This window comes from Branchiostoma floridae, chromosome 15, assembly GCF_000003815.2.
Source record: "Branchiostoma floridae strain S238N-H82 chromosome 15, Bfl_VNyyK, whole genome shotgun sequence".
NCBI lineage: Eukaryota > Metazoa > Chordata > Leptocardii > Amphioxiformes > Branchiostomatidae > Branchiostoma > Branchiostoma floridae.
In genome coordinates this window covers 2,273,516-2,287,704 of record NC_049993.1, presented here as the reverse complement: position 1 = coordinate 2,287,704, position 14,189 = coordinate 2,273,516, and the positions used below count along the sequence as shown (strand labels likewise).

Sequence of the window (14,189 nt, the reverse complement as noted above, 5' to 3'; positions counted from 1 at the left end):
CAACGCAGCAGTTGTCGACAAGGCCTCCAGCAACATATACATCAAATATACACACTACAGTCCAAGATACAACGACGGAACATTTGACAAACTACCAAACCTCTACAGAGGAGCCAACAACAGAGCCGATGTCTACAAAGGTTTCAACTAAGTATACAACAAACATACATACGTCTAGTCCTGAGATAACGACGGAACAAATGTCAACCTACCATACCTCTACCGAGCAGCCAACAACGAAGCCAGAACCAAAGGCTACAACAAACATACATAGTACTCGTCCAGAAACAACATCGTCAGCAACCTTGGAACCTGCCTCTACTAGGGTTGCCACAAAGGCTACATCAAATGTGGTTACTGCCAATCCAACAACAATAGAGTCAACGTCAAGGGCTACCCTAGACAGAACAACACTGTCGTCAACGGATGGTGAGCAAAGTACTGGGCGTCCAACCCATAAAGCCCCCACCACTGATTTTCTTGAAATTTCACTTCCTATAACGAGTGTATTTGAAACAACGGAACAATTGAGAACTCACCAGATGTCTACCGAGAAACTAACAACGGGGCCTATGTTGACAAGCCTTTCAACAAATCCTGCAACAACGACGGGACATCAGACAACTCATAAGATATCAACAGAGAAGCCAACGACGGAATCTGTGCCGACAAGCAAGCACACTTCTAGTCCAGAAACAAAGACGGATCATTTGACAACGTACCAGGCCTCTACCGAGAAGCCAACAACGGAAGTTGTGTTCACAGAGTTTGCAACAAACTCTATAACAAGAGAGCACACTACTAATCCAGAAACAACGACAGTTTATTTGACAACGTACCATGACTCTACTGAGCAGCCAACAACGGAACTTGTGTCCACAGAGTTTACAACAAAGGCTACAACAAACATAGATACTACTGTCCTAGAAACAACGGAGGGAAATTTGACGACTTACCAAACCTCTACAGAAGAGCTAACAACGGAGACTTTGTCAACAAAGTTTTCAACACATTCTGCAACAGACAAACACACTACTAGTCCAGAAACAAGCACGGATCATTTGACAACGTTCCAAGCATCTACCGAGACGCCATCAACGGAATCTGTGTCCATCGAGTTTACAACAAAGGCTACAACAGACGTAGATACTACTGTCCTAGAAACAACGGAGGCGACTTACCAAACCTCTACCAAGGAACCAACCACGGAGCCGATGTCAACAAGATTTTCAACAAGGACTACGACAGACATATATTCTACTAGTCCAGAAACAACAATGGAACAAATGACAACTCACAAGACCTCTACAGAGGAGCCAACAACGGAAACTTTATCAACAAATGTTTCAACACGTCTTGCAACAGACAAACACACTACTAGTCCAGAAACAATCACGGATCATTTAACAACGTTCCAGGCCTCTACTGAGAGACCAACAACGGAATCTGTGTCCACAGAATTTACAGCAAAGGCTACAACAAACATAGATACCACTGTCCTAGAAACAACGGAGGAACATTTGACGACTTACCAAGCTTCTACAGAGAAGCCAACAACAGAGCTGATGTCAACAACATTTCCAACTAAGGCTACAGCAAACGTACATACTACTGTCCTAGAAACAACGGAAACAACAGAACCGGTGTCCACAATGTTTCCAACAAAGGCTACAACAAACATTCATACTACTAGTCCAGAAACAACCACGGATCATTTAACCACGCTCCAGGCCTCTACCGAGACACCATCAACGGAATCTGTGTCCACAGAACTTACAACAAAGGCTACAACAAACATAGATACTACTGTCCTAGAGACAACGGAGGAACATATGATGACTTACCAATCCTCTACAGAGGAGCCAACAACAGAACCGGTGTCCACAATGTTTACAACTAAGGCTACAACAAACATACATACTACTAGTCCAGAAACAACAACGGAACTAATTACAACCCACCAGACCTCTACAGAGGAACCAACAACAGAGTCGGTTTCCGCAATGCTGTCCACGGACTCTACAACAAGGGAACACACTGCTGTCTCAGAAAGAACGACGGAGCAATTTACAACTTTAAAGGCCTCTACCAACCAGCCTACAACGGAGCCGATCTCAACAACGTTTTTAGGAAATACTACAACGAATATACATACATCTAGTCTAGCAACAACGACAGGACAAACTACAACCTTTCAAACAGCTACTAAAGAGCCAACAACAGAGCCGTTGTCAACAAGGTTTTCAGCAAAGACTGCAACAAACATCCATACTACTCGTCCAGAAACCACGACGGAACAAATGACAACCTACCAAGCCTCTACAAATGAGCCTACAACAGAACCGGTGCCGACAAAGTTCCCCATTATTACTACAGCACACACACATACCACTCGTCCAGAAGCATCAACGGAACAATTAACAACTTCCCTGACTTCTACCAAGAAGTCAACGACGCAGCCGATGTCAACAAGATCTCCCACAGGGACAAATATAAATACTACTGTACAAGAAGCAACAGAAGAAAATTGGGCAAGTTACCAGACTTCTACGGAGAAACCAACAACAAAGCCTATGTCGACAAGGTCATCCACAAAGGTTACAACAAACGAACACACCACGGAGAAACCAACAACCAAACCTATGTTGACAAGGTTGTCCACAATGGCTACAACAAACGAACACACTACTGGTGCAAAAACGACGAATCGATTGACTTCTGCCAAGTGGCCAACAACGGATTCGATGTGGACAATGTTTAGTACAGGCCAGACATCACAAGACTGGGCACAAACAACAACGCACACAATAACTGCATCCACACCACCTCGTTCTACATTCCAAACATCAACCTTACCAGCAACAACACCGCAAACAACAACAACTCGTACGCATCCAGACACGTCAGCAATTGCAGTATCAACTGCGGGCACTAATCAGACCTTCACCCCTTCACTGCAGAGTTCCAGTATGCCTGAATTTTCGACGTCTCCACAGAAAACCACTACTGCTTCTTCTGATGGACCCACAACTCCATCTGCTACACAATCCACAATGGTCAGGGTAGGTGCCGTTATGTGATGCGTCCTTGATAAGTTTAGAAACTGTGTGATGCAAAATAACTCGACAAACAAGTGCTCATATACCGATATTATCCGATATGGATTCAAACAGAAATTGCATAATGTCAGAAATTTCATAACCTTTTCCTACATTAGTTAGTTTGAAGCACATATAGGACATCAAGTGAGTGAATGAGTGGGTGAGTGAAGTAAAATCTATAATTAAAAGTTGTTCCATGTCTCCTCTCAACAGACCACCTCTAGTATCACGTCGTCTACAAGGGACAGAACGACACTCCGAGGTGGAACAACAATAATGGCGACTCCTTCTGAGGGATGTAATTCAGGCTGCAGCATGTATGCAGATGTCCTATCCGATGGGTCCTGTCAATGTAAGGCAGGATTCTCTGGAGACGGAGCGACTTGTCGTCTCAGTAAGTGAACATTTCTTGCGATTTACTTGAAAATTCATCTGTGTAGGTAGTAGTCATTTTGAATTAAAGTTGAACTGTAATTTCCAACACCAAAATTTGACTTATGCAAATTTTTGATTATCCAACTCCAGTTTTTGTCACGGAAAAAGCAATCCATTGATTCTTTCGACTCTGTGATAATGGGATAATAAGTTGCAAGGAGTCTATGGTAGCCCCCGTCTCTGTTGAGGGATGATTGTAAAACTCTGATGTAGAAAACGTCTTTTTTTTCATTTGGAAGTCTAATTTTTGTGTTAGAAATTCTAGTTGTCTTTAATCAAGATCCACTTCCCCTTTGTACGCGAATTACTCTTGATTCTCAACAATGTGACCAGTTTTTCTAACAAAATAGTTTGCTGTCAGTAGCATACTATCATCAATATTCATTGAAAATTCTTTGCAACTTACTCTGAAATATATGTGTTAGTAATACTTCGAAGTGAACATTAATGATTATAAACTACAAGATTTGTATTACTCTTAGTTGGTCTTCTAACAATTTCATCTGTTAAAAACCAGGTTCCAGTGGCTTTTCCCAGAGTGCAAGGTTTACGGGCCTTTCCTACAGACCTGCTTTGGCTGACTGTAGGTCGGACGACTTTGCTTCTACCAAGGATAGCCTGCTTGCAATGGTGGGTTGTTTACATTTGTCTTTGGGTAGATCCTATCAATTGGTATATTCAAGGAGCCCTCACCTACAGAATGAACGTTCTTGTTCTTAAGATAATATTTTTTTGACCCCCAAATTGATTGTATTTGGAACTTAGCGTTAACTCTTGGCGTTTAGCAGTTGCATTATGCACACTGAGTATTCTCCAGATAAATAACAAATGTACCATTGTTTTGCAATTGAGCTTATCATGATGTATTATTATGTAGCCCCTCGCAAGAGATTTTGGCCATTTTTGGAAGGCAAATTAAAAATGAATGCCATAATTTCTATTTTCATGTAATGAAAAGAAATTTATGCCTACCTTTCAGGCCGCTCCTTTTAAAGAGAATTAAAGCAAAAGATCAACAGACTCTTGATTTGTTAGAACAGCACGTAAAATACTGCACTTTTGGTTTGGTCAATGATAAAAGCATTTTTACATGTACTAATCTTGGGCATTGAATTGTGAATTTACAGATTTTAGACATCTACTCGTCGAGTTCCGTTGCTGATGGCATCTACTCCGTGGTGATCACGTCTTTGTCAAGCGGCAGCATCGTCGTGCAGATGACCATCACCACCGACCCATCTGCAGGGCTGACAGCTGATGACTTACAGGAGGCCTTTCTTACCTCCAACAATACAGACATCGAAATCGACAACACTACCGGTCAGTTTACTGTGAATATAGTTGTAAAAGAATGTCAAAGAATAAACTGCTTATTATTGAATTCGACATATATCTCTTACCACCTTGTTCTCTTTTTGCAAATTAACTATGATTGACGTCGAATGTATATATGTATGTTAACGTTAACTGTGTGTTTCTAGAACTTTGCTCTTCTGACTTTTGCTGGACTGGAGTGGATTGTACAGCGACGGATCCATCCAAAATCTGCGAGTGAGTATGCTTGGCATGTGTCCTAGGCATCCTGTAACAAAATTTATATAATTTAGTTTTTGAGAGGAAATTGGCAAATTTATCCTTTCAAATGACAAACATTTGACAGCAAGAAAATAAATATAAGACAAACAACGTATAAAGACCGTCATATTTCATCCATTATGATACTTTGTTGATTCTAAGTTGAGGACTGTACACAACGTTCATACACTGTAAGGTTTGATCCACAAAGAACTCACGCTCTTTTCATAGTGTTGTTATGGGTTCCTAAACTCTTGTCCTGCTGAGCCCGTTTATATATGGGATGGACATATCTAACCCTCGTCATGCTGAGCTGCTTTGTGATGAGTTTGGGGCATTTCTCATATAAAAGTTGCATACCACTGCAAAGCTCATCGAATGGGGGAGTAAATCTGCAACAGCAGCACAGAATGGGTTAAGTTTTACTGATCCGATGAGGCAATCAGCATTGGGAGGTTGAATAGGCAAAAAGTAGCCAGCAGGGCAAGGGTTGGATACGCTCTAGAGATGTGTCTTTCATCCTAACTAGAGCTATGTACTTAATGAGATTTTTACTTAAGGGAAGTGAGGAAATCCGTGTACCGTTCCCAAGGGCACATCATTGGTCCTATGTCACGTGTTTTTTAAGCACTATAACGAATACGCCTCCCTATTGTTCCAGATGTCCATCATCGTACAGTGATGACGTATGTGTGACACCTGTTGAGGCGACAACAACTGCTTCAACGATACAGCCAACGACAGAACGTAAGATTTACAACTTACCCTATCATTTTCGTCACATTGTCATACCAAGTAAATTGATTTGTGAAACAAGGATACGTGTTTGTTTCCATACTCATTTTAAACCATTTTTTCTTTACAACAATTTATTATTTTGCAATTTTGGTTTTGTTTCCACTACAGGTAGTTAGTAATAATGCTTTTACAGGACGATCAGAAACTGCAGAAATATTTAAGCGACACAAAGTTATTATTTTGAAGCACAAAGACTGTACATTATTCTGACCAGAGACTGGAACGGAATATTTAACAAACTAGAATAAACGTTCTCCTTAAAAGAAACATATACGTATGGCTAGCAATGCTGTATTTCAATGCTAAACGTTTATAACCGTTAACCAACAGACGGGTCCACACTACTAGCATCAACTGAGGCCGCAACACTCCTACCCACTACACAAAGAACCATCGAATCAACTACGACCATGGCAAGTACTCCCTACACAACTGGGCAAACTTCAACACCAACATACACGGCAGCGCGTACTTCTACGTCACCTGTACCAACTCTACCATTAACAACAGCAAAGCAAACGACTGCAGAAGAGTCTACGCAGTTAGAAACTACGTCGATAATGAGAACTCAATACAGTACAGCTTCGCCTATCGGAAGAACTACGACTGAAGCACCACCGACGTTTTCCCAAACAGATGAATCCACACTGGCAATGACAACAATACTCGGTACAGAATCGAAGATCACAACTGGGCAAACAACAGTGCAGCCAACAACGGAAGGTAAGCTTTCAAATTACATATTAGACAAACGTATTTAGATTTTGTATATACGTTCTCTTCATCCGAATAACAATATGTTTGTGTAAAACCAAGGGCTTTATTCCACATAAGATTCAGCGAGCGTCTGTCATCTTCTTGGCAATTTTTACTGGTTCATATTGCACTGCAGCATAGGTGTCGCTGCTCCCCAATGAGGTCCCAAGCGTTAAGAATTAGCTTTCATTCAAAATTGCCCGATGCGGTGTTTATAATGCGGTACCAAACGTAACCGTCAGGGGGATACTGGTATAAACATGTACCTTAAGTGTACCTGATTGTTTACAATTAATCTTGTTTTCTCCTATTTTTAAAAATAATTTTGATCGGTACTGCTCATTCTGAAGCTAATACATGTAGAAGATGACATATGAACTTCCGTCGCTAAAGTTAACTTTGTCAGCTTGTACAGTGCTTTTAACGACTTTTGACGCTACACAGCATATAATTACCGCTTACAAAGGTAAGAGAACAAAAGTAGTAGAAACAGACCAAACTAATGTAATGGTTACAGCAGTGCCGTTAACTGTACTAGAAACGTCTTTTAAAAAATTCACAACAATTTTTTTGACTGCAGCTCAACCATTGACTACAGACGATGAAACAACAGCGCTTACTATGGAAACAACGTCTCAAGCAACGTCAGCTACGTCGTCTACAACGCTTTCATCTTCAACTGTAGACACGTCAACGTCGTCCTATGTAACGGGTGAAACAACACGCCTAATGAGTACAATAGAAAACACAGAATCAAGGATGACGACTGGACGTACGACATTGCAGCCAACAACAGAAGGTATGTCGGAGATGTTTTACAAATTTGTAGTATTAAAAAAAGCCTTATAGAAAAGAGATTGATAGACAGTTGTTGAAGAAGATAGAGTTACTGAAATGGGTATAGATCGATCGATAAATAGAGAAAGAAAGACATGCTTTGTTGTAGACGTAACAAAATATAGATGCACACATATAGGATGAGAGAGGTCAATGTACGTACAACACATATAAACTCAAAACCATACAGACAGCATTGTATCCACTCACCTTTATAACATGCACATTCCGACAGTGCGATTGACGACATGGGAGCAAACAACTCTGGGCGAATCTACAGCCAAAACCACCACTAGTCAATCCAGTACAGTGAAAACAACAAGGGAACCACCAACGTCATCAACACTTGCAGTATCCACCATTGACACGTCAACGTCATCTTCTGAAGCCATTGCAACTACACACGTAATGACTACGATAGAAAACACAGAAGCGGACATCACGACTGGTCATACAACATTGCACCCAACAACAGAAGGTATATACATGTAGGAGATGCTTGTCTAGTACATAATTATATATGTCCCTCTTTTTCTTGAATAAATCCCCGCAGATAAAGATAGGTAGATAGACAGATGAACAGATAGATATTAGATAGATAAATAGATAATATAAGAAGAGCATATAACTACATTCTTATTCTGTGCATTCTAACAGCTCGATTGACGACATTGGAACAAACAACTCCAAGCGCATCTACTACCATGCCCTTCACAAGCCAGTATAGTACAATGACAACCATGGAAGGAACTACGACCGAAGCACCATTGTCCTCCACAACCCATGAAACTACAAACTACATTGCTACAATTGGAAACACAGAACCGGACATCACGACTGGCCATACAACAATGCTACCAACAACAGAAGGTATATAGGCTAGGAGATACTCGTCAATATAAGTATTTCACGTCTTAAACATTTCCCATTTTTCTTGAACAAAGCCCCGTGGATAAAGATATGTAGGCAGGTAGACAAATGAGTGAATGAATAAGTAATAGATAGACCTATATAAGGCGAGCATATATATTTACCTTCTCATCCTCTAACAGTGCGATTGACGACATTGGAGCAAACAACTCCAGACGAATCTACAACCTTAACAACTACTAGCCAATCCAGTGCGATGACAACCATCGAAGGAACTACGACCGAAGTACCATTGTCCTCTACAACCAGTAAAACTACACACCTGATGACTACAATAGAAAACACAGAACCAGACATCACGACTGGTCATACAACATTGTTACCAACAACAGAAGGTATATAGGCTAGGAGATACTCGTCAATATAAGTATGATGATGATAAGTATTTCATGTCTTAATTTAAACATTTCTCCTTTTTTTCTTGAACAAAGCCACCTGGATAAATATAGGTAGGTAGATAGACAATTGAATAGATAGATAATAGATAGACTTATATTTGAAAAGCTTACACATTTACCTTCTCATCCTCTAACAGTCCGATTGACGACATTGGAGCAAACAACTCCAGACGAATCTACAACCTTAACAACTACTAGCCAATCCAGTGCGATGACAACCATCGAAGAAACTTCAACCAGTGCTCCAATGTCCTCTACAACCCATAAAACTACACGGCTGATGAGCACAATAGAAAACACAGAATCAGACATCACGACTGGTCATACAACAATGCTGCCAACAACAGAAGGTATATAGGCTAGGAGATACTCGTCAATATAAGTATTTCACGTCTTAAACATTTCCCATTTTTCTTGAACAAAGCCCCGTGGATAAAGATAGGTAGGTAGACAATTGAATAGATAGATAGATAGACTTATATTTGAAAAGCTTACACATTTACATTCTCATCCTCTAACAGTGCGATTGACGACATTGGAGCAAACAACTCCAGACGAATCTACAACCTTGACAACTACTAGCCAATCCAGTGCGATGACAACCATCGAAGAAGCTACAACCAGTGCACCAACGTCCTCTACAACCCATAAAACTACACACCTGATGACTACAATAGAAAACACGGAATCTGACCTCACAACTGGTCATACAACATTACAGCCAACTACAGAAGGTAAAAAAAGAATTACATTCATTCAAAAGATACGTATGGGATTTCATTTTAAAAGTAAGCCTGTTCTTCGACCAGATTGAAGTATAAATAAGTGATAAATGTATGTATAACTTAACCTGATGTTTTTCCTGAAAAATGATGTAATTTGTATATATTCATATATATTTATAACATAGTTATAACATGTATAATGTTGGATGGGTGGCTGAGTATACTCTGGCTAAATGTAAATGCTGTTGCATATCTAGCGTGTTAAAATAAAGCCAATACTTTGCTAGCATGTGCATAGCACTGTAGAATCTTCTTGTTCTTTGTGAGGTTTGCAAAGGTCGTCATATTTCACCACTGTTTGGGCTTTCTTGGTAAGTATTTCACTTAACAAAGAACGATGAATAACATTTCGGTGATCATGTTGAAATATGTTGTTTCAACTTAAACCAACTGTAGGTGATGGAACTACAGCAATGACAGCACAAACAACTTCAACATCGGTATCGTCAACACAACCACAGTCAACCATACAGATGTCAACATCATCGTCTTTTACTACTGAGCAACTTACAACAATAATCCCAACAACGAATTTGGACCAAACAACCATAGGAACGTCAACCCAGCTAAAAACAACAATGGAAACAACAAGTAGAACAATGACCATCGAAGAAACAACAACAGCAGTACCAACAACGCCAAAAAGCACTGAGCGGGCGATGACAACCTCCCCTTCAACAATACAGCAAACAACAGAAGGTAATGCTTGTTATTACTAAACATATTGTTTTTCACATAACAGAATACGTCGTAAGAAAAATGTATTACCCCCAACGTCAAAACCATGGCTATGTGCAAGGAAGTGGGGGTAACTTCGCTACCGTTGCCCTCATTACATGTAAATGTCATTGAAGAGGTACATCAGTCACGTATGAATACAGTTGCACCAAATTTTCTTTAATCAATGACTGTATTAAAAGGTAAGGTACATACCTCCAAATTTTCGACGGTTGATAGTCCATCTTGTTCATGGAAAGTGACCTAGTCTTGATCTCGCGAGAGAGCACGAGACTAGGTCAGGCTTGCGTAGGGTTGGGAGCTGCCCAAGCCCTACCTACCCCTACTCCGCAAGGAAGCGGGGAGGAGGCAGATGATCTACGCAAGCCTGACCTAGATCGAGACTAGGTCACTCTCCGTGAACAAAATGGACTGTCAGCCGTCGAATATTTAGAGGTATGTGCCTTATCTTTAAATACATTCATTGCTTAAAGAAAATTTGGAGTAAATGCAAAGGTTAACTTTTTAATATCGTTAGGTAACATAAAAATTAACGTATTATGTACCCTTCTGTCGTAACCGAAATGCATACTTCTATCCGCCCTACTGACGAAAGTCAACAACAGTACACAACGTTTTATTCCATCATCTCAGGATCTTCAACAGAACAATCTACGGTAGTGGAGAACACATCGTCAGGCAGATCCACTCATCTAACCACAACCTTAGCTACAACGGCACAATCCAGTACACACATGGTAACAACGATAGAGGGAGCTACAACGGCAGCACCAACATCTTCCAGAAGAACAACTGAAACTACACGACCGATGAGTACAATACTAAGCACTGAATCGGAAATAACAACTGCTCCTTCAACGATGCAACCTACAACAGAAGGTAAGTTCTGAACTTGCGTGTCGTTGATTTTCGAAATGCATATCATTTTCCCGACGTATCACTGTTACGCTACAACTGGCGCTGTGTGGATTAACGTTAAGGTGTTTTTAACATTAGAGATCCTTGGCACGAGTCCCTGCTCCGCAGAGGACACTTTACACGAATTTCCTTAATGTGGAAATGATAACATATGTTTGGTTATGAAAGTCCTTCGGATAGGACATTGAAGAAGGTCTTGTATTTTGATTAATACCTCTAACACGTAAACAAACCACTCACTTTTCCAAAAGAGTAGGTGTCTTTTTCAGTGTAAATGGATCAAATAAATTCTTCCGGATATGCAGGTTGTACTTTGTAGTACACAACTGTTGTATAACGCCATGAGGGGGTTCACTGGCTGTACACTAGATAAAAATAGACGTATGCATCAACTTATTCATCAACTACAGGTGATAAATCTACAGCGATGACTACAGCAAAAGCAACATCACACGCAACTTCAGCACAGCCGCCATTCACGGTTTGGATTTCAACCTCACCCTCCACTACGGTGGAAGCTTTAACAACAATCCAAACGACAGAAGACAAAAGGACACAGCTAACAACAGTCTCGGATACAACAAGCTACACCAGTGTAGCAACGACCATCGGAGCTTCTACAGTCGTAGAACCAACGTCTTCCAAAAGCAGTGAGCAAACTAGTCTAACGACAACAGCCCAAAGAACATCCCTTCCTTCAACAATGCAGCCGACAACAGAAGGTTAGAGTCAGAGTAGTAAGGTTTCGCAGTACAGTTTGTATGTGCAATATATGTCACTCGTTGGAAAAAAGTTTTGTTGAGTCTTATTTCTCGACTTCGAACTGCAGAAAGGTAAAACAGTGTAATTTCATTTGAAATAGTTGAAAATTTTACATTCTTTTGTGTGTTACTTTTAATTGTATATAGAAACGGTAAGTCAATGGGTAGTGCTAACTATAATCCGTTTTCCATGTTGCGCAATAACGTGGTTTAACTAGTGCACAATATAGTTACAAACGTACCCATCAACATATAATTATCCATTAATTGCAGGTGAAGCATCAAGTTCGCTGACTACTGCAAAAGCAACATCCCACCCAACTTCAACTCAGACGCCATCCACGGTTTGGACCTCAACATCACCCTCCACAACGTTGGAAGCTTCAACAACACATCATACAACAGAAGACAAAACGACACAGCTAACAACAGCATTGGGCACAACAAGTCACGCCAGTGCAGTAACGACAATCGGGGCCTCTACAGTCGTAGAATCAACGTCTTCTTCAACCGATAAACAAACCAGTCTAACGACTACAGTCAAAAGAACATCCCTACCTTCAACAATGCAGCCGACAACAGAAGGTTAGAGTTAGAATAATGATTTTCCTTATACAGGATGCATATGCAACATTTGTTACAACTTGAAAATTGTTTTCTTGAAAGTCTTATTCTTTGACCAGAAAAACGCAGTAATTTTTTACATAGCAAGTGTTGTTTACTAAAAGTAGATCGCAATATCTTATTGTGTTTTACTTTCAGGTGGATTGTTGATACAAAAACTGTGAGCAGGGGCACATCTCTTACTATTCATATTTACTTCATATCTGCATTGAAATATTGAAATAGTTATGATCACAAATTTCATTCCTATGTGCTCTTTAACAGAAACATCAACCTTTGCGACTTCATCGACACAGCCATCGTCGACAAGGCAACCATCTACTTTGCCTCCTACGTCAACAGTTTTGCCAAGTACTTCCCATACTACTGAAGAGCTGTCAACACTATCTACAACGGTTCATACTTCTGTGACTTCAACCTTACCACCCACAACTGTTGGAGAAACAACAGCTGAACCGACGTCTACGTCATCAGCCTCCTCTATGGCGTCTACCACGTCGGAGGAACGGACCAGTGTCCAAACAACAGTCCCCAAAACAACACAAAGAACAACATTTCGGACAGTGCCGGCAACGATGGAGCCAAGCACACTGACATCTACTCTCAAGGAGACATCAGTTCCTGTTACCACGACGATACAGACTAGCACAAGACGGGAAAGCACAACGGTATTGCCGAGTACCTCCTCTACCATTAGATCACCGTCAACAGCATATACAACAGTCCAAAGCACTGCATTCGCGACATCAACTGTTCCGTCGACGACAGTAAAGCAAACAAGTACAGGCGAATCTACACTGGTGAAAACAACATCAGTCACAACAAGTCAGCCGAGTACAGTGTCGTCCACTGAAGCAACATCGACCACATCTGCAGAAAGTACAATAGCGACAACAGCGACGACAACAACCACAGACCAATCTACTCAGAGGACAACAGCCGCAATTACAACAAAACAACTAAGTACAGTGTCGACTACAGAAGCAACTACAGAGATAACCACAACAACACCGACCACATCTGCAGAAAGTACAATAGCGACAACAGTGGAGAAAACAACCATAGACAGTTCTACTGAGAAGACAACATACGCAGCCACAACAAGACATCCCAGTACAGTAAAGACGACCGAAGTAACCACGGACAGAACCTCAGCATCACCGTCCACATCTGGAGAAAGTACAATAGCGACGACAACAGCGAAGAAAACAACCAAAGAACAATTTACTCAGGTGACAACAGACGAAACCACAAGACAACCCAGTACAGTAAAGACGACCGAAGCAACGACGGACAGAACCTCAGCATCACCGACTACATCTGCAGAAAGTACTCTAGCGACAACAGCGGGGAAAACAACTACAGACCATTCTACACAGATGACCTCAACCTCTGCTACAACACAAAGTAAGACAACGGCCATAATCACATCACCAAGCAGTACAATCCCAGCAGCGACAACGATGACAACATCAACAATAACAACAACAACACCATTGATCTCTTCTCTGGCATCTTCTACACTAGAGCAAA

General features: G+C 40.9%; 1 protein-coding gene across 1 annotated transcript in view; it reads left to right on the top strand.

The window, feature by feature from the left end:
• Positions 1-16: 16 nt before the first annotated feature.
• LOC118432154 (mucin-17-like) overlaps positions 17-14,189 on the top strand; it is a 35,626-nt gene continuing 21,453 nt past the window's right edge. Inside the window, exons 1-10 of the mRNA XM_035843683.1 lie at positions 17-3,062; positions 3,315-3,495; positions 4,054-4,166; positions 4,664-4,856; positions 5,018-5,087; positions 5,773-5,858; positions 6,240-6,632; positions 7,246-7,464; positions 7,738-7,980; positions 8,160-8,372. Of these exons, the coding sequence (XP_035699576.1) occupies positions 129-3,062; positions 3,315-3,495; positions 4,054-4,166; positions 4,664-4,856; positions 5,018-5,087; positions 5,773-5,858; positions 6,240-6,632; positions 7,246-7,464; positions 7,738-7,980; positions 8,160-8,372 (4,645 nt within the window). The 5' untranslated portion in view covers positions 17-128. The remainder of the gene's footprint in view (positions 3,063-3,314; positions 3,496-4,053; positions 4,167-4,663; positions 4,857-5,017; positions 5,088-5,772; positions 5,859-6,239; positions 6,633-7,245; positions 7,465-7,737; positions 7,981-8,159; positions 8,373-14,189) is intronic.